Source organism: Gobius niger (genome assembly GCF_951799975.1).
Source record: "Gobius niger genome assembly, chromosome: 20".
In the NCBI taxonomy this organism is placed as follows: domain Eukaryota; kingdom Metazoa; phylum Chordata; class Actinopteri; order Gobiiformes; family Gobiidae; genus Gobius; species Gobius niger.
This window is the reverse complement of record NC_136871.1, coordinates 163,370-183,397: the sequence shown is the minus strand read 5'-3', so window position 1 is coordinate 183,397 and position 20,028 is coordinate 163,370. Positions and strand designations below refer to the sequence as shown.

Below are 20,028 nucleotides of genomic sequence, written 5' to 3'. Positions count from 1 at the left end.
TAGATCTGTTGAGTATATAAAGAGGATGAAAAAGCCTCTGGAGGTCCAGATCTGGACCCAGTTCAGGACCCCTGTTCTAACCTGTAGCATGTGCCAGGTCTTTATCAGGGACACACACTGATTCAGGACAGTCATGTTCAGTTGGTGCTTCAGAGGGAGCTCGTTTTAAAGACAAAGATCAGCAGATTCCAAAACAGAAACGGTTTCCATCTCTTATGGTTCCAATAATCCACGACATAATGTTTCTCAGTTTCTCTGAGGCCGAGGAAGCTGAGTGAGGGCTCATTTTACCCCTTTACTTTACCCCAGACTGGAAGAGTGACTCCAGCAGATTCCTGGTTGAGAACCCGAGCTTGGGAAAAAAAGAAACGTCCTGTGGGGATGATGAAGATGCTCTTTTTAATACACATGTATGTATGATTATAATACATGGTGACGGCAGCCCTACCTTTTACTGCAGTAATTAATAACTTCACACAAATCAAACCTCAGACACATTTCACTGTGAGACAGCGCGGTTGTTGAGGTTCCAAACCTCCATAAAGGTGCGGCCGATCTGGTGATAAGGTTTGGCAGCTGCTTGGAAAAACAATGTTGCGTCATCGCCCAAATCACATCAACTGCAGCGCCAGGAAAAGTACTTTGCAAGTACACACTGTACCCTCACGGCGCCGGCGCTGCCACTGAGGCGGTTCGATTGGTGTGAGTTTCATGCTTTGTTTTTCAGTTTAAGTCACAGGTGAATCATCAACAGAAAAGTGGTGCTGCTACTTATTATTACCAAAGCACTTTGTTCATCTTCACCATGAGACAAGCAACATTACTTTACATAATTACTGCTTCTTTTTCCTGACTTTGATGCAGCAAGTCCTCATTATTCCCTCACATCTGGTCCTATGTCTCCTGGTGGATGAAGTCTTTGGTTTTCTGCAGGTTGTGGTCCACGGCGTTGTCTAAGAACTGGACCCAGGTCAGTTCTGTCTCTCCACAAACGTGACTCGACCTGAGCAGGTAAAAAACAAAACAAAGGATGTGGTAAGAAGAGGGTGTCAGGAAGTAACATGTGAGTGGAGAGACTGGAGCTCACAGCCTTTAGGCCAGAGCAGGGCCGGGCAATTCATCTCATTTTAACCTAATCGTGAGTTAATGGAGGAGAATTGGTCAGTCAAAAATATGGATGGAGCGCCTGTCAGGTCAATCCCAGGGAAACAAACAGGGAGCACAGGATGACACATGCGGCACAAAGAGGAGAGTCGTACTAACTCGTCTGAAGGGGAAACAGAAACACGTGAGGAGCCTCAGAGGAAGAGGACGCACACGGGGATGAAGAGTTTACCTTGAAGAGAAAAACTATCGATCGATATTTGGACCATGTGTGTTTGTTTTGAAGCTGCAGAGGTGGATGAGCTGGATTCTAACCGTGAATTGTAAGTTTGATCGTCTTTTTTACTAATAATGCACGGTTTACTCATGTCTCTATGTAAATATTAAGTTGTTACGTGACGTCGTGGCCTTTTCACATTCTTGCAGATGAGTTGCTGCAGTTTTCAGTTTGGCCACAGCTTCTGTTTACAGGCTCGTCCAGGAAAGACCACATTTAACCCTAACCCCCATTTTTTTTCTTTTAAACAAAAAACAATCAAATCAAAAATCGAGATCGATCAATATGGGAAAAATAATCGTGATCATTATTCTTCCATTATCGCCCAGCCCTAGGCCAGAGTAACGCCTCATTTTAAAGCTAAGACCCACGAAACTGATCAAAAGATTTTTATCACGTTGTCGAGGCGTTTGTGACACACTTTTTTCATGGCTTCTTAAAGCAGCACTAAGTAACTCATGCCCCTAGAGGCCACGAGCGCAACTGCAGGTGTCGCAGAGCAAGTTTTTTAACGTATTAATGGTCTTGGAGAGTAAATACTACACTGACAGAAAAGACAAAGGGACAGAGGGATATTGTACATCCAATTATACAAAGGAAATATTTGTTTTCACTCAAACTTGGCTGTAAATACTGTTTAAGTGACGTTAGCCGCAGTTAGCTTTGCCTGTTAGCCTGTTAGCTTCTTCTTCGTGATTCTATTAGTGTGTATTGGTGACCCCGGTCCGGTTACAAACATGGTTTTCTGGCCAGAGACACCAGGGGGCGATGAAAGACCCTCCAATCATCCCATTAACACTTGTATCACCCCCACAGGGACTACGGGAGGGTTTATTAAGGTAAACACGTTACTGAGTGCTGTTTTAAGACACTTTTTTGTTGTGTTGTTGCTTTTTAGTCACATTTTTCTCACATTCTTCTTGCATTGCGTTAGGCCAGTGCCTCATGTGAAAGCCAAGAGTGTTTCCCACACAGAGCACAGAATCAGCACCGGCCGCCACATACTGCCTTTCCTTATTTATTTACCGTTTCTATTCCCTGCTTTCCCCGTCTCTCTGTCACTCACACAGTCTCATTTTACCTAATTATCTCATACATAAACAAAAGATTAGTCATTACCTGATGATGCCGAGGACTTTCTTTAATATTGTGGCCAGTTTTGACGCCTGTGAGGAAAACATATTGTTACTTATTGTGGCTACAGGGATATTGTCATTGACTAAAACTTCTGGGAAAGACAAGGCTTGAAAAAACATCTCCTGAAATGTTTATAGACATTAAAAAAAAAAAAAAATTCAAAGGAAGGGCCTAAAAAGATCTCTTTCAATGACAGGGTTTGAAAAGAGCCCTGTGTCATTTAATGAAACCTATTTTAGTGCTCTGGGTGGATATATTCATTTGTACAAAGTCTTAACACGGTGTGAGTGACTTACGTTGTTCTCGACGGCCGTGTAGTCCATGGGAGGGTAGAGACTGAGAGCCAGGTCGTCCACTCTGAGGAAGAACACACAGTATTATGCACTCATGTAAAAGGTCTGAACACTGGGAGAGTGGGCTGGATCTCACGCTTTCTTCAGCTTCTTTACCGGTGAGTCCACCCAAAGAAGATGAGTAGGATGACCACCTCAAACAGTAGGACAAGAAATTAAAACTTAGATTAAATGAAGCGTTGAAAAGCTTCCTTTGCTGTAAGTAAGTAAGTGCTTTATTGTCATTGTACAAGCGTAAAACAAAAGCGTGTTCAGGGTCAGTCCTGAGCTGCGCCTCCACTGTGTCAACCTGACCCACGTGACTCTTACGTTTGGGTATTTGTGAAAGAAGAAAGTGCGAGTGGCTCGTCTATTGATGTTTGCCCTACAAAGCCAACATGTGCTGAAAATACAGTTTTAATGTTCAACAACTACAAATGGCGCTTCATTCCAGCCTGGCATCCAGACTAATCTCTGTTTATTAATGAATAAACAGGAGACTAGTCTGGCCATCCTGTCGTAGAGAAGCTACTGCTTGAGGCGGGACTAATGTGGGACAACCGAAGCGCAGCAGCCAATGAGAACAGAGCGGATGTGACGACAGAAACAGAGACAGGAAAGTTGTGTCATTGGGACGTTAACGATGGCGCTCCTGCCACACTGAGTTCAGGAAATGACTTCTGTAGCGACAACTGTCTCACCTTTGGTCGCTTCTGGGTCCCGGGGGATCCAGGTCCAAACACGATATCCAGGCTAACTTTCCTGTTTTGGAGGCAGCGGCCATGGATTGAGGTGCGTGACGGCCCAAGATGATGGTTTGGACAGATTGGACATGGATATTGCACTGAGGTAGGGGTCCTAGTTTAAGGGCCCTAATGGCAAGCGGTAAAAACCGTGCGACCTCCCGTCACCCAAACACCCACTGGCACCTGGGCATCCATATAGACCTGCCTCCATCCTGCCCCCAAGTGGTCGAACGCAATGTAGGTCAACTACGTCTAATGTAAACAAACGCTTACAGGCGAGATGAACCATAATGGCTCCTACAACTTCTGTCGTTCATGTCAGAAACACTTCAGAACACAAGCAAACCGGAGCATCATGGGAAGCGGTCGCTTGTGTTGAAAAACTACAAAACAAAACAACGTGATGCCCGTTCAGGGAGCTGCTGTGATTGGTCGGTCGGCTCCATATCGCTGCGTCACTTCCTTTGAAAGCGCGAGTGTTGCCAGAGCCTCTTCTGTAAAGAGGCGGAGTCTGGTTGGCGAGACTAGCCTCATTCCTCCTCTGCCTGTCGAGCCGCGGCGGCGCTGACGCTCCTGATCACAGAAGGGCAGCTGTGCCGGCCCCGTGTTCCCCCGTTTGAGAAGATGGTACAGCCCATCTCTGTGAGACACGGGAGGAAAGTAAACTGAGGAACACGAACAGCCCAGGATTATTGCTTTTCAAGATATTTTTGACAAACCAGATAGTTTAAGTGTCGGCTATAGTACCTTTGCTTACGTATCTGTATTTGTGCTAATCTTGAGCGCAGAGCAATGTGATCGTCCTGCATCGTCCTCTAAAGTCTAGTTTATTATTAGGTCCACAAAAAAAAATCACCTTTTCAACCATTTGACTTGGTTGAGCACCTGCCCCCTGTGCACGCCACTGCTCAGGAGCCGACAGTTTAAGATTAAGGTGGAGGGTGAAGAGCCATGACGCTGAAAATGCAGATTTCTAGCAGATATATTGTTGCTAATATATCTGTAATTCCTGGGCCAATTCACATGAAACAAAAACTGTCACAAAGTCCAAAGTCATATCTTCCAGCACAAATGAACACATGTCCAGTTATTTCCTCACAAAGGCGTCCAAATGTAGAGACAATATTCAAAAACATGTGCTCCAGCAGAAAGGACTTTCAGCCATAAAAGTCCTAGTATAAGTCTGAGGTGGCAGGAGGGAGTATAAAATGGCCGTCCAGGCTGGAGCTGATCTATCCCGGCACACGAGGCCCCGGAGCCGGATATCCATCCCTAACTGAAAAAGTGGCACATGATCTAAAGAGGTGGGACGGGGGGACAAAGGTGTAAAAGGTGGCCGTTGTAAACCTGGGTAACCTCCCCCTCCTCACCCCGGGCTTAGGTGGGACGGGGGGACAAAGGTGGCAGTTGTAAACCTGGGTAACCTCTCCGTCCTCACCCCGGGCTCAGGTGGGACGGGGGGACAAAGGTGGCCGTTGTAAACCTGGGTAACCCTCTCCGTCCTCACCCCGGGCTTAGGTGGGACGGGGGGACAAAGGTGGCAGTTGTAAACCTGGGTAACCTCTCCGTCCTCACCCCGGGCTCAGGTGGGACGGGGGGACAAAGGTGGCCGTTGTAAACCTGGGTAACCCTCTCTGTCCTCACCCCGGGCTCAGGTGGGACGAGGGGACAAAGGTGGCCGTTGTAAACCTGGGTAACCCTCTCCGTCCTCGTCCCGGGCTTAGGTGGGACGGGGGGATAAGGTGGCAGTTGTAAACCTGGGTAACCCTCTGCGTCCTCACCCCGGGCTTAGGTGGGACGAGGGGACAAAGGAGTAAATGGTGGCCGTTGTAAACCTGGGTAACCTCTCCGTCCTCACCCCGGGCTCAGGTGGGGCGGGGGGACAAAGGTGGCAGTTGTAAACCTGGGTAACCCTCTCCCTCCTCACCCCGGGCTGAGGTGGGACGGGGGGACAAAGGTGGCAGTTGTAAACCTGGGTAACCTCTCCGTCCTCACCCCGGGCTCAGGTGGGACAGGGGGATAAGGTGGCCGTTGTAAACCTGGGTAACCTCTCCGTCCTCACCCCGGGCTCAGGTGGGGCGGGGGGACAAAGGTGGCCGTTGTAAACCTGGGTAACCTCTCCGTCCTCACCCCGGGCTCAGGTGGGACGGGGGGACAAAGGTGGCCGTTGTAAACCTGGGTAACCTCTCCGTCCTCACCCCGGGCTTAGGTGGGACAAAGGTCTAAATGGTGGCAGTTGTAAACCTGGGTAACCTCTCCGTCCTCACCCCGGGCTCAGGTGGGGCAGGGGGACAAAGGTGGCCGTTGTAAACCTGGGTAACCCTCCCCCTCCTCACCCCGGGCTTAGGTGGGACGGGGGGACAAAGGTGGCCGTTGTAAACCTGGGTAACCCTCCCCCTCCTCACCCCGGGCTTAGGTGGGACGGGGGGACAAAGGTGGCAGTTGTAAACCTGGGTAACCCTCTCCGTCCTCACCCCGGGCTCAGGTGGGACGGGGGGACAAAGGTGGCGATTGTAAACCTGGGTAACCTCTCCCTCCTCACCCCGGGCTCAGGTGGGACGGGGGGATAAGGTGGCCGTTGTAAACCTGGGTAACCTCCCCCTCCTCACCCCGGGCTGATGTCTTTGGTGACGTCCGCCAGGTCGTCGAGCTGCGCCAGGCTCTGGGCCGTGGACACGTCTCCTCGCGACTTCACGGCTGACGCCATCTTCCTCGCGCTCGCCGCCGCCGCCTTCATCAGACCCTGGCACGGCCCCATCACGCGCCGGTCCTGCTCCGACCAATACGTGTCCTGGTTTCCCCGAGGACCCGCCCCCTCGATGACGTCGTCCAGGACGTCGCCGAAAGGATCCTCGGCCTCGGACAGAGCCTGACGAGCGCGGAACGTTTACACAAAACCACAGTTACGAAACACAGATGTGCAGGACAAGGACTGTTTTAGCTTTCACATATTAGACATGAGAGAGAATGTGCTTCTACTGCTCAGCTTTACCCAAATCTAAAAGCTTCTCGACTGTGTAAGCCAGTGTGACTCCTCATTTGAACGCTAAGACCTTTTTTACTGTGTAGGTTTGTTAAATAACTGGGCTTAAACTAGTTCAACTGCAGTTTTGGCATAAATTGTCCACAATTTTGGCTCAAAAGTCACTTGTATCCAATTCAAACACTTAACATTAAAATTCCCGTCATTTCTCAACTTGACGTTTGCAAATCTTAAAAAAGGGAAAAAAAGAAAAAAGGAAATATGACCAGATTTTTTGCATTAATATATATACCAGGGCTTCTCAACGTGGGGGTCGGGACCCACTAGGGGGTCGCCAGAGCGTATAGATAAATATATGTTTTAATATTATTATTAAGGTGTCGTAGCAAACATGCTATTTTACCAGGGGGCCGTTATTTGTTCTAAATTTAGGTCATTTTTGTTTTAGCAATTGTTTTTTCTTTGTTTTTTCAGATTTATATAGTTTAACCTCTTAACTCCCGCCTGAACCCAGAGGATCTTTTTCCTCACGTCAACAGATTCTTTTTCCATAATTTTTTTGTTGGGAATTCAACTCATTTTTGTAACTTTTTCATCATTTTTTGACACATTTTTTGACACATTTTTATCACATTTTTGTCACATTTTTGTCATTTTTTGTCACATTTTTGTCACATTTTTATAATTTTTTGTCAAATTTTTTGTCACATTTCCATCATTGTTTTCGTCTCAGTTTTGTCGATATTCTCACAGCTTTTTTCCAGAAGCTTTTGGATTGGGGTAAAGCCAAACTGGAGAAAATGTGCTCGGTTCAGGTGGGAGTTAAGGGGTTAAAGTCCCTGTTTCCCATGGTCTGACCCGGGTGGGGGTCACGATCCTTATTAACTGTGTTAATGGGGGTCGCGGCTCTGAAAGGTTGAGAACCACTGATATAAACTACTGGGCATTAAAATGGCAAAATTATGACAAAGGATTTCAATTTGATTTGCCATCTGTGAAAATCAGAAACAGCACTTACCACCAGGGGGCATCAATGAGTAAATAATGATAGACTAGTGTGCTGACAGCTGTTGTATTAAGTTTATACAGGCAGAAGAGAGTCCAGTTTAATGTTTTTATGCCCAAATACAATACTTGAATGACACACAGACAAACAGCGCATATTTAATTTCTTAAGATTTGCAAATATTTCATCAAACAGAGGAAAGAGAATTGGACAAAACGGACGAGTCTATAGGAAAAAAATGTGGTCAATTTTTCAGACCATAATTTTGGTATTGTCAATGAAAATGTAAAAACTTTTGAGCGATGTCATAACTTTCAATACATTTAGATTTAATGAATCCAATTTATGCTTTTTAATGATTTTCAGTGCCCCGTGTAAACCCTGTTAAAGCACTACATATGTTTTTATACTTTGGGGTTAAGAGACATTAACACAACACACATTTGTAACAGATTTCTTATCTTAGATCTGATTGGCTTTTACGAGGATGTCATATCATTGTGGTCCGTTGTCATTTTTACATTTTTTTTAAAAAAAATTTTTTTGTTTAGTTTATTTGAGCAATTTCAAGTTCCAAGTTTTTACAAAAGAAAAGAAACACAATAATGCCCTAAAGGGAGTCGGCTGAAGCAAACAATGCTTATTTATGCCGACCCCTTTAAACGTATTTACAAACTTTACAACTGCCGTTCTTTTACATTCCGGTTTGTTCTCTGAGACCAGCTCATTATGGTACAATTAAGGTACAAACATAGGAAATAAGTTTACATGGTCTTTGGTACAGAAACAGGTTTGGAACACTGTCTTATTGTACATTCTTAAATATGGAATGGAACGGTGACAGGTTGTTGCTGCCGTCTGATGCTGCCCCATAAAGAACCATCATTGCTATATTTATATACACCAGTACATGGACAGTACGTGCATATATAAACATATGTTTCCTTCTTGTGTGTCTTAAATATTTGTCATCTGTGAGCACATTTTAGTGTGTCCTGGTCTATGCGTTAAAAGAAGCAAGATTTGGGAAGCTGTTGCCAGCTGTTTGCAGTCGGGTCTTGAGTAAAAAAGTAAATTCTACCTCTTCGATTTCTTCGATGGCGTCTTTAATGACTCCCACCTCTCGAGATACAACCACCAAAAGAGCTGCTTTGTTATCTGTGAACACATGCAATAATATGATTATAGAGTCTAAGAGCTGCTTCACATATACAGAAAGTGCCGACCTTTGGGCAGAGACTCGATGCGGTCGCAGGACGACCACACGGTTCCTGTGGAGGTCAGCTGCTCCTGGCTCAAACTACAGGAAGAGACAGAAGATCAGCTGTACTGTAGAGCTGAGGATTATGTCGTCCACTCGTTTTAACTGGATGGTCTTTTCTTTTAAAGCAAAACAGTCTCCGCTGAAATCGAACTAGGGGTGGGCAATATGGCAAAAATAGAATATCACGATCTTTTAATTATAAACTTACGATTTTATCACGATTTTTTATAATGACGAAATGACTTAAATTACAAACTGAAGAAGAAAAAGACTACACTTATTTATTCAACTTTGTGATAATCAACACAGCAATAATAGACTAAAGCAAACTCACTTTATAAATGAAAAACACAATAAAACTCCAGACATTAAAATGAAGTAGAAGTAAGTAAAAGAGTGAGTTTGGTAAAAGCTTGTTTGTTGTTGTTTGGCATCTTTTCTGAGGTCGAGCTGCTGTAAATGTAACACTCTGTCGCTGTTGGACCCTTTCACGATAAGAGTCTTACTAAAGCCATAACATGCAGTGACTGAAACAGGAAGCAGTTTGTCCCTGTTAGGCCACTTGAAAAGGACCTGAGAGTAACCGTGTTTTTGGAGAACTTTTATATTTTGACATGGATAAACAGTGCATTTGAAAGCATTGAAGCATTGAAATTAAACAAGAAGGACGCGGCGCCCGACAGAACTGTAAGGACGAAGGACCCACTCGCTTCTTCGCACATGTGCCAGGTAAACACATAAACACACACTGCGATCTACGCAGAGCAGCGGCGTTACGGAGGAAAGAGGGCTGAAATAGAGACGGGACGCTGGGTTTAAAACATTTTAAAGCTCTAGATCAGGGGTGCCCAAAGTGGGGTCACTGTGTTGGCCGGCCAGAGAGTCACCTACTTTTGCGCTGAGTGTGGTAAATTGGCTTGTTGCACAATGTGGCTATGCTAGTTCCTCTGAGCTGAAGCTGTGGGCGCTGGTACTTCCTGTTCGTGTTCATTTCCATTAAGATGAGCTCAGACCAGTGAGTTCCTGTAGAAATATTTCCATAGAGGAGACGTTTATGTTTGTGAGGATCAGGGAGTTTGTCTTGAAGCTAAAGGCTAATTTAACCTCTTAACCCCCGCCTGAACCGAGAGGATCTTTTTTCCTCAAGTCATCACATTTTTTTTTCCATCATTTTTTTGTTGGGTGTTCAACTCATTTTTGTCACTTTTTTGTCATTTTTTTGTCACATTTGTTTTTATTTTTTCGTAAAAAAAATTTATCCAATTTTTGTCTTTTTTTAGTCACATTTTTGCCATTTTTTTGTCAATTTTTAATCACATTTTTGAATTTGTTTAGTCAAAATGTTGTCCTTTTCTGTCAATTTTTTTTTGGTCAAATTTGTATCACATTTTGGTCATTTTTTCGTCATGTTTTTAATCAAATTTTTGTCATTTTTTTGTCACATTTTTGCCTCTTTTTCATCAATTTTTCGTCACTTTTTGTCCCATTTCCATCATTGTTTTCGTCTCAGTTTTGTTGCTATTTTCTCCCCTTTTTTCCAGAAGCTTTTGGATTGGGGGTAAAGCCAAACTGGAGAGAATGTGCTCGGTTCAGGCGGGAGTTAAGGGGTTAATGCATTACACAATTTGAAATAATGCCTTTTTATGTATTTTTTTTATAGCACGTTAGCCTTTAGCTTCAAAACAAACTATCAACCCTTTATGATCACAGGCGTCTCCTCTGAACTCGTTACATCATGATTTGAACACAGAAAATGATCATCGACCCACAACGTAATCTTTAGACAATATGATTATTATTCCAGGAAAAGAAAACAGACAGGAAGTACCGGCGCTCACACCTTCAGGTCAGAGGAACTAGCATAGCCGTACCGTGCAACACGCCAATTCTAACTCTCTTTCATTCATTCTTAATGGTAAATATGGATGCAGTTCACTTTTTGGCCACCAGCATCAAATTGGGGGCGCTGTTTCACTCCTTTCACAAAGTTAAGGAAACACTGTTGTGGTGTCTTGGTGTTTCTCAATCACAGAGCTTTATAGCATCAACTTTCACAGTTTTCCAACTTTTATTGCAAAGGTTGTTACATCAACAGCAGTATATGTTAAAAAGTGACTTATAACAGAATTGATGCTGAACTGACACTTTCAAAATGATCTAATGTGGTGTTTTCTTTGAGTGAACGAATGAGGTAAAGTTACTGTAGGTGCTGTAGATACACGTGGGTTTTTTTTGCACTAAATTGCTACAGTTCGTTTTAACCCCTTAACTCCCACCTGAACCGAGCACATTTTCTCCAGTTTGGCTTTACCCCAATCCAAAAGCTTCAGGAAAAAAGGTGGGAAAATAGCAACAAAACTGAGACGAAAATAATGATGGAAATGTGACAAAAAAGTGACAAAACATTGATGAAAAAGTAGTAAAAATGTCACAAGAAATTGACAAAAAATTGATGAAAAAATGAAAAAAAATTGACAAAAACAAATTATGACAAAATGACAAAAAAGTGATAAAAAATTGACAAAAGCCTGTTATTTGCATAGATAGAATCAAATGCAAACGTGGGCTATTGAAAAAATAAAAAGTAAATAAAATAAAGTAACTTTTATAATTTGCAGTATGTGTTTTTCGTGCTTGACATTGTCGTGTTTGGCCCGAGACTCACAGGCACTTTTTCATTTGGCTTCGGAGACTAAAGTTTGGGCCCCCCTGCTCTAGATTGAGGAGCCTGGTCGTATATGCGCCCTGGAGAAGAGCGACTCGCTGCTAAAAGCTCGCATTAGCGTCTGACATTAGCAGAAAGTTAGCGGCCTGGATTTCTTTCACTGAGAGAAAAGAGTAAACTGTGCTGAAGACGGTCTAATATCGTCACATCGCCCAGCCATAAATCGAATCGTTTGTCTTCACGTCTTGGGGACATCGCCGAGATCAGCTGCAACTCGAGTGTCCAACGAGTGTCTAGGCCGGTGAGAAACGCCCTTTACTGTTGTGTTGATTGAACATTTCCTGTCTATTCTGCACCCCTTGAGTGTTTCTTAAAGAGTAACTAAACACCAAATCCACTTTTTTTTGCTGATAAACGGTCTAAATGGTTGTTGAATAGAGTTAGCTACATGTCCCAGTCAATATGTTGACATTTGGTGCAAACTTGTTCAAAATCTCACTTTTGTGTCTAAAACCGCAGGGTTAGCGCCTCTACTGGTTTCACGCAGCAACTACATTTGCTACTTTGCGATTGGAGGAGAGTGTGTCCACGGCGTCCACAAAACGTCATCAGTTCTGCCCGTGGTTCTGCCTCTGTGGCTCTGTGGCCCCGCCCACACACGCCTCTGTGGCCCCACCCACACACGCCTCTGTGGCCCCGCCCACACACGCCTCTGTGGCCCCGCCCACACACGCCTCTGTGGCCCCGCCCACACACGCCTCTGTGGCCCCGCCCACACACGCCTCTGTGGCCCCGCCCACACACGCCTCTGTGGCCCCGCCCACACACGCCTCTGTGGCCCCGCCCACACACGCCTCTGTGGCCCCGCCCACACACACGTACATTTACAACAAAGACGTAATAAATATTTCTACTGGTATTTTATTCAGCTCACTTGGGAGAGTAGTATTATTTAGCCTTAGCCACGATGCTAACTTATAGTTTGAGATTGTGGAGGTTTCATATTGAGCTCATGAGTCAAACCAGTAGATGGCGCCCCTGCGATGCTCACACTTTGGCTGAGGTGGTGTAGAGGAATAAATCCCTTAGAAAAGCGACTGTGCGATGCTCTCTCTCTGTTCGCAGTCACTGACAGCGAGCGAGTCGTCTACCAGCGGCTATTTTTTTTTTTTTTCGTAGGATAGTTGCTACATCAAGTCATGAGATGCACCAACTCTCCTACGAAAAAATAAAGCTTGCGCACCGTGGTGACACCGGTAACAGCCGTCTGTCAGTCCTGTCAGATCGAGGGGCGTGGCCTGAGACTGTCGACAGAGCAGACCCCGCCCACACACTCACCCCCCTCGTCTCCCCCAAAGCCTCGAGACCGCCCCTTTCTCAGCACTTTTGACTTTAGTTTGTGGGTGGGGAACGGCTCTGCCACGCCCGTTTAGTTGCACTTTAAGGGCTTATGCAACACGTGAGCCTGATCTTAAACAGACTTGGCATGGTTGGTGTGAGCGTGTCCGCACCTCTCCAGGGGGGTTTTGATGATGACGTCCAGGAGCTGAGTGAGCCCCTCCAAAACCTCCACCACGGCGTCCCGGACCTGTCGCCTCAGAGTCACACCTGGAATACACAGTTTCATTTATCTGATTAGTTTAGTTTATTTGAGCAATTCCGAGTTCCAAGTTGTTAGTCAAAAAAGAAACACAACAACGCCCAAAAAGGAGAAGGCCGAAGCAAACAGTGCTTATTTACGCCGATAGTTTAGGACATACATACAAAACCATAATCAAACATTGGAAATGAGTTTACTTCTGATGTAAAGAATGTTCTCACCTGAGCTTAGACGAGTTGATGCGCACCTGTCTGGTCTGTGTGTGCCCAGAGTCAGGCAAAACAACCAAAGATGTTGTTGGCCCCTCTCAGTATATTCCTATGGCTCCAAACGGGGTGAAGTTAGAAGCGACTGAGCTCTTCCACAGGCACAAAGACCAGACAGGTACGGATCAACTCGTCTAATCTCAGGTGAGAACAGATCTCAGTGTGGAGGAACGGTGCCTGTTCCTTTAATATAGTTTTCTTCTTGTGCGTCTTGTGTGTTTTGTCATTTGTGGGTACATTTGTGTCCTGATCTATGCATTAACCTCTTAAGCCCCGCCTGAACCAAGAGTATTTTCTCCGGTTCAGCTTCACCCAAATCAAAACGGTTACAGCCCAGAGTAACGCCTCTTTTGAAAGACCTACAAAACTGATCTAGAAGGATCTTTTTCCTCGCATTGTTGCCGCTTTATCGTCACTTTTATCACATTTTGTTTCATTGCGTTTTTGCCACATATTTTTGTCAATTTTTCGTAATTTTTATCAGATTTTTATCATTTTTTAGCCACTTTTTAAATCATTTTTTGTCCGATTTTTTTTTACTTTTTATAATGTTTTTGTGGCTTTTTTTGTTCCATTTTTGTCCGTTTTTCATCCTCGTTTTCTTCTCGTTTTTTGTCGCTATTTTGACAAAGTTTTTAGATTTGGTTTAAGTCGAACTGGAGAAAATGTGCTCAGCTCAGGTGGGAGTTAACAGGTTAAAAGAAGCGAGATTTGGTTGCCAGAAGGGGGCGCCCTTCGAGCACCAGCCCACCACCTGCTCAACCTATTCTTCATTGTACATTTGGAGGTGTCCTGGTCTGTGCATTAAAAGGCGACCTGGTACCGGGGTGGTGGTCCCACACGAGCGCCGGGTACCTCTTGTGTTGTTTGTATTTAATATTATGTTTATTTGTTTGAGTAGGAGTGTGGAAGGTAACAAGGATCAACATACGCCGTCGTCACCCATGTGATCTTACCTTGACTCTTTGGGAGCCAGTAATAAACGGTGGATAAGGTGAGGACACTCTTCATAATGGAATCTGAAATCTTCTCCGCGTCCTGAAACAAACACAAAGTCACATTAACCGAAAATTCTCCGTCATTTACGGAATATTTTTTACTTTGACGGAAAATTTCAAAGGCCGTCCGTCATTTTGAAAGATTGAAAATCAAGCCGTAACGAAAATAAAAGTGCAGCTCTGCTGTTATTCAGAGCGCGGGTCTCTCTCTCTCTCTCTCTAGTTTCACTCCGCGTCTTGTCTTGGATGAGCTCTTACAGTTGTATCACTGCCTCGCTCGCTAACTTTCCTAACCCGCTAACGACAACACGGGGAGGAAAACCACGATGCAAACGCGGTTAAAGGCTAATAATGTCCTTCCCATATGAAGCCGCTCTTCTCACGTAAGTCTCAGGACGAGCTCATCTATGTCCCCCCCCTCTCTCTCTTTCCCTCCCCATGTGCGGAGCGGCGGCGCGCAGTGCAGTGATGCAACTGGTAAACATTGTCCCGTTCACCCACCGTCTCTTACATTCCGTTAATATTGAAAGAACCCAAATAATAAGCTCCACCTTACATGTGTATGAGCGTAATCTGAGCCTTGATGTTGATGAGCAGTGAAGTCGTCTCCTCTCAGACTTTTACACACGAGTTTATTCACATTTCTGTTGCAAAATGTACCAAGACTGTTCAGATCAGGGTTAGTTCAGCTCCATTTATCCTGCAACCTCACATTTTTACTAATATATATAACATGCAGCCTATACATTTATTTAAAAAAAAAATGCTTATGAGAGATTAATTCATGAAGGATAAAAATTGCTCATGACAGATTTTTTTCAACCCTGTCCTTCAAAATGAAGGAGAGAAATGATCCCGAGCGAAACCACTGGGTCACTCACGTTTTCAACAGGAAACAGACAGTGAAGGTTTGTACCTGCGGGGAGGGCAGCGGCGCTTTGGAAAAGGCCAGGCTGACTTTGGTGGCTTCTTGAGACACGGCTTTCACTGCTTGTTCTGAGGAGAAAATAAAGTAAACATGAGTTATTCTAACATGGAGGCACCAACGTGTAGTAATGAGCATGAGCAGGGCTGGACAACACGGGGAGAACAAGGGAAAAATGAGGAAACAAATGTGGACCAACAGCGTAAAAACTTGAATCTTCGGGTCCTATTTTTGATACTTTTATTTTTTGACGCCGGTAGTACCTAAACTTGTGTCCAGCCCTAGTAATGAGTAATCCCTTTGGAACAGTCTGACAATACAAGCAGCTCCAAGTGTGACATCAGTGCAATTGAAAAAGGTAAAGAGTAAATCGGGAAAATTCACTGTTACCATAGAGATCCGCCATGTTTGTGGGTGCAAGTGAGCATTTCCCATCGGCTAACATGAGCTAAAACAGTATAAAAAGTGTGGCTGTGGTTCTGTGATTGATAGGCCTGAGTCACAGGTAAACAGCCCTCTGCCTCCCCCGCTCCCTCCTCAGGGCCATGTGTGGGAACGTTTCACTGGAGTGTGTTTGTGCTGCAGGGCAAACATCAGATCCACCTCCTCCAACAGTGACGCCATGTTCACTATTGGCATCATTTACACAGTAAGTCGTCCTTTAAAAATATTAAAGGAAAACTTTTACTTTGCTAAACCTCATTGCCACATTTAGGACAAATAAAACTCTTTGCATCCAGGCTTTTAAGCTGTTCAAGGGAGGTCTGAAGTCCCATTAGAATCCTGTCTATTGGAGTCGCCGCTGCAGTGTTATTTTCGTCGACTAAAATGTTTAGTCTTAATTTTAGTCAAAGTGATATTTTTGTGACTAAAATTGGACTAAAACTAAATGAAAAGTTTCTCATGAGACTAAAACTGTGACTAAAATGTCCAGATATTTGAGTCGACTAAAATCAGACTAAATAAAAATGAAAAGGAGAGACTAAAATCATCCAAACTTGTATTGAGCGTCTGAAAGAGCCTCAGATCATGTTTAAAGGATCAGCTCTGAGCTTTGTTCATGTGGAGCAGAAACATGAAGCAGAGGAACAACATTAAACATGATTAGAATCAATATTATCAATGCAAAGTCCACTCAATTAGTCTTGAATTTAGTCGACTAAAACTAGACTAAAGTTGAATTACATTTTAGTCAAAAGACTAAAACTAAAATAAAACATGTTGTCAAAACTAACACTGCGCCGCTGGCCACCAGGGGGCGGTGTTACAGCCATGTCAGCTCCCGCCCTGAGGACCATAGAGAAGCGCGTTCCTCACCCATGGGCTGCACTGTCGTCATTATTCATTCCCTTCATGGGGTCAGTGCCAGCGGCCCCTCCGACCACCACCAACCCCCTCCCTCATTCATACACCAGTGTACGCAGACACTGGAGGCACGGTGTGTGAAGTGTCTTGCCCAAGGACACAACAACAGTGTTCACCTTCAGGAGGCGGGATTCAAACCTGTGACCTTTTGATCATGAGACGACCCCTTATTATCGCTGCAAATCCCCTGATGCTTCGTGACTCTGACTCCGGAGGCTCACGTGGGCCATGAACTGAGCCGCCGCTTTTCTCCTGTCAGTGAACAAACGACTGGAGACGTTCAGGTAAAATCAGTCACTACACGAAAAAGAAACGCTGCAGTATCGACATGTTGGTGCAAACGAACATCGGACATTTTACAAAAATCAATCGACAAAACGTCAGATTTTAGAGGCGAAACATTCTCCCTCGTCTCGGCTTAATGAATGAATGACTCTATGTCAATACGATGGAAGCGCCAACCCGGGGCCAAAAGAGGCACAAGTGGGCGGGAATAAATATTTCAGATATTTTAAGTAAATAAATAGTAACTGTACTTTTTTACATACAGTAGGCTACTTATTACTTAAAGGGGGGTATTATTCAAGCTTTCCATCATGTTATTCTGTCACTCCCTCATTAAAAACATGGCTGAAGTGTTGCCTTGGCACATTCACGTATTTCTGAGTAATCTGTAAAAACTCTGATGGCGGCCATTTTAGGGATAGGTTTGCCTGAGTCCTCCTAGGAACGCCCCCACCTCCTGGAGACGCCTCCGAGCTTTGGTCACCAGCCGAGTAACCAACCACTGCTCCTCAGCAGAACCCCCTCCCCACTGATGCCACAGACAGCGTGTGGAGGGGGCGTGTCTAAAGGCTCAGAGGTTCTTAAAGAGACAGAGGCCTATTTCAAGACATTCACTACAGCCATTTTGAGAGAGACATTTTATACAAGGCAGTTATTCTAATTTACTGCATTTACAGACCAACAGAAGGTTTGTCATCATTGTAGTGTGATATAGACTGGTGCTGTGGGACTGACAAAAGCAGAACACCCCCTCTTTAAAGCAGAATCACCAAACCAAAGCTCGGAGGCGTCTCCAGGAGGTGGGGGCGTTCCTAGGAGGACTCAGGCAAACCTATCCCTAAAATGGCCGCCGTCAGAGTTTTTACAGATTACTCAGAAATACGTGAATGTGCCAAGGCAACACTTCAGCCATGTTTTTAATGAGGGAGTGACAGAATAACAGGATGGAAAGCTTGAAAAAGTCCATTTTGCAGAATACCCCCCTCTTTAAGTCTGTAGAATTGAGAGTTGAACAGGTTTGGCCCTCACCCACATCCATTCTTTGATTATTCAGTGCAGGATTTTCTGTGTTGAGCTGGTCACTGAGAGCATGTTTTAACAGTTTAGTCCAAAATGTTACGCAGTGTCCCTTTAAGTCACTACTGAAACATAAACCAGACTTTTATGCTCAGTTACTCACAGAACTCAAGTACTTTCTATTACTTTTATGTGAGTAATTATTTGGTTATGTTCTTTTTACTTCTACTTGAGTAAAATTATGTTAAAGTAACGTTACTCTGCCAAGCTTATTATAAAATAGAAAAAATAAACTCACTCAGTGTCTCCCAGAAGTTGGAAATGTTGAACTCTGCGTCGTTCTCGTTTGACTCACCATCTGCCAACAACACGTTTGCATTGGTTATTACTGTTTAATAGAAAGTTAGCATTAAGTACAAACACAATCACTACAAAACACAGACACACATTAAACTAAAAGACGAGTTTACTACATACTTTTGTAATCTACTGCATTTAAAGCCTTTATTTAACCTGAGAGAAGCATGATAGGAAAGTGTCGAGCTAACGATGCTAATGCTAAGACACGTAGCTTCAGTTAAAACGGAGACTCTTCACCTCTGACCCGGTCTCTGATGCACTGGATGGAGTTGAGGAGGTTCCGTAAAGTCACGCACAAATCCCCGTCACGGTTCTGAACGCTCATGTCGGCGGAGTTTGTAGAAATGTGACAGAAGCGGCGTGTTGTGGAACGGAAGCGAGGCGGAAGTGGAGGCAGCGGAGCGTTTTAGGGAAGGGACAACATCCGGTAACAGAATGTGCTGCTGTCCGTCGCCCTCTGCTGGCTGAAATACGGGATTACAGATGACGGACTGTGGATGGGTTTACAAAGGGGAAAAAACAAGCAGTCTTTCTTTCTTTCACTTCGAGGTGCGTCATAGATAGAGATATTAGTGATAATCATTAAGATAAGATAAGCCTTTATTGATCTCACAAGGAGAAATGTAGCTACTTGTTACATTCAGAAACACTCAGTGCAAATAGGCAGGAAATGTGAAAAAAAAAAAAGAGTTAATAGTGGTGTCTTATGTACAGTGACTACCAAGACTTTGTCCAGGGGCGGGACTGAAAACCAGCCCTGGACCCAAATTAGAGTAATTGTGACTTCCACAAATACATATTTTAACCTCTGACCCCCCGCCTTAACACTAACGAGTGCATTTTCCTCAGGTCGGCTTTTTATTATTATTTTTTTGATCGGCATCATCAGCAAAAAGAGCGGGAAAGGCGGTCGTAGAAACAGAAGCAAAATCATTCATATAAATAACAAATAATAATGGTCCCAAAATTGGAATTCCTTTTAGATTCATGTTTTTTTAATACTTTTTTATGTCCTTTTTTTTTTTTTCTCACGTTTTTGTAGGTTTTTTATTGTCCGTGTTTGTGTTGACTTTTCATCCTCTTTTTGTCGCTGTTTTGATGCTTTTTTTTTAGCTTTTAGATTTGGGTAAAGCTCGGTTGAGGCGGGACTGGTGGCCCCTCTGTGCTCTTCCAGAACGGACATATGGCCAGTCCTGCTTTGTGGGGACCTGAAGTGTAAACAGTAAATAATAATAAAGTAAACAGATAATAACAAAACAAGTCATGGTCAGTGTTGGCAGAGCAGGTTTACATCACAGAGCAAGTGGTTGATAAAGTGATACAGAGATTATTGCACATGTTACTTCACAGTCTGGTTCAGTCTGACAGCAGTGGGGATGAAGGACCTGCTCCGTCCTGCACTGAGGGTGTCTCAGTCTGCCACTGAGAGAGCTGCTCAGCTCTTCTACAGTCCCGTGCAGTGGGTGGGAGGTGTTGTCCATGATGGAGGTGAGCTTGGCTAACACCCTCCTGTCCCTCACCTCCTCCACAGAGTCCCGGGGGCCCAGGACGGAGCTGGCCCTCCTGACCAGCTGGTTCAGTGGAGTTTAGTGGAGAGCAGAGGCTTCTACAGAGTCCTGAGCAGACCCTGAAGGACCTCAGTCTCCTCAGAAGGACCTCAGTCTCCTCAGAAGGACCTCAGTCTCCTCAGAAGGACCT

At 44.5% G+C, this 20,028-nt stretch overlaps 1 protein-coding gene across 1 annotated transcript; it reads right to left on the bottom strand.

Moving 5' to 3' along the window:
* Positions 1-894: 894 nt before the first annotated feature.
* ccndbp1 (cyclin D-type binding-protein 1) lies at positions 895-18,681 on the bottom strand (the record flags this gene model as incomplete). Its single annotated transcript, XM_079578924.1, has 11 exons — positions 18,568-18,681; positions 18,269-18,328; positions 15,295-15,374; positions 14,337-14,418; positions 13,026-13,122; positions 8,812-8,885; positions 8,667-8,743; positions 6,206-6,465; positions 2,815-2,875; positions 2,501-2,547; positions 895-1,003 (listed from the first exon to the last, which is right to left on the bottom strand). The coding sequence occupies exons 1-11, from the start codon at positions 18,653-18,655 to the stop codon at positions 895-897; spliced, it is 1,035 nt and encodes a 344-aa protein (XP_079435050.1). The 5' UTR covers positions 18,656-18,681.
* Positions 18,682-20,028: the final 1,347 nt, after the last annotated feature.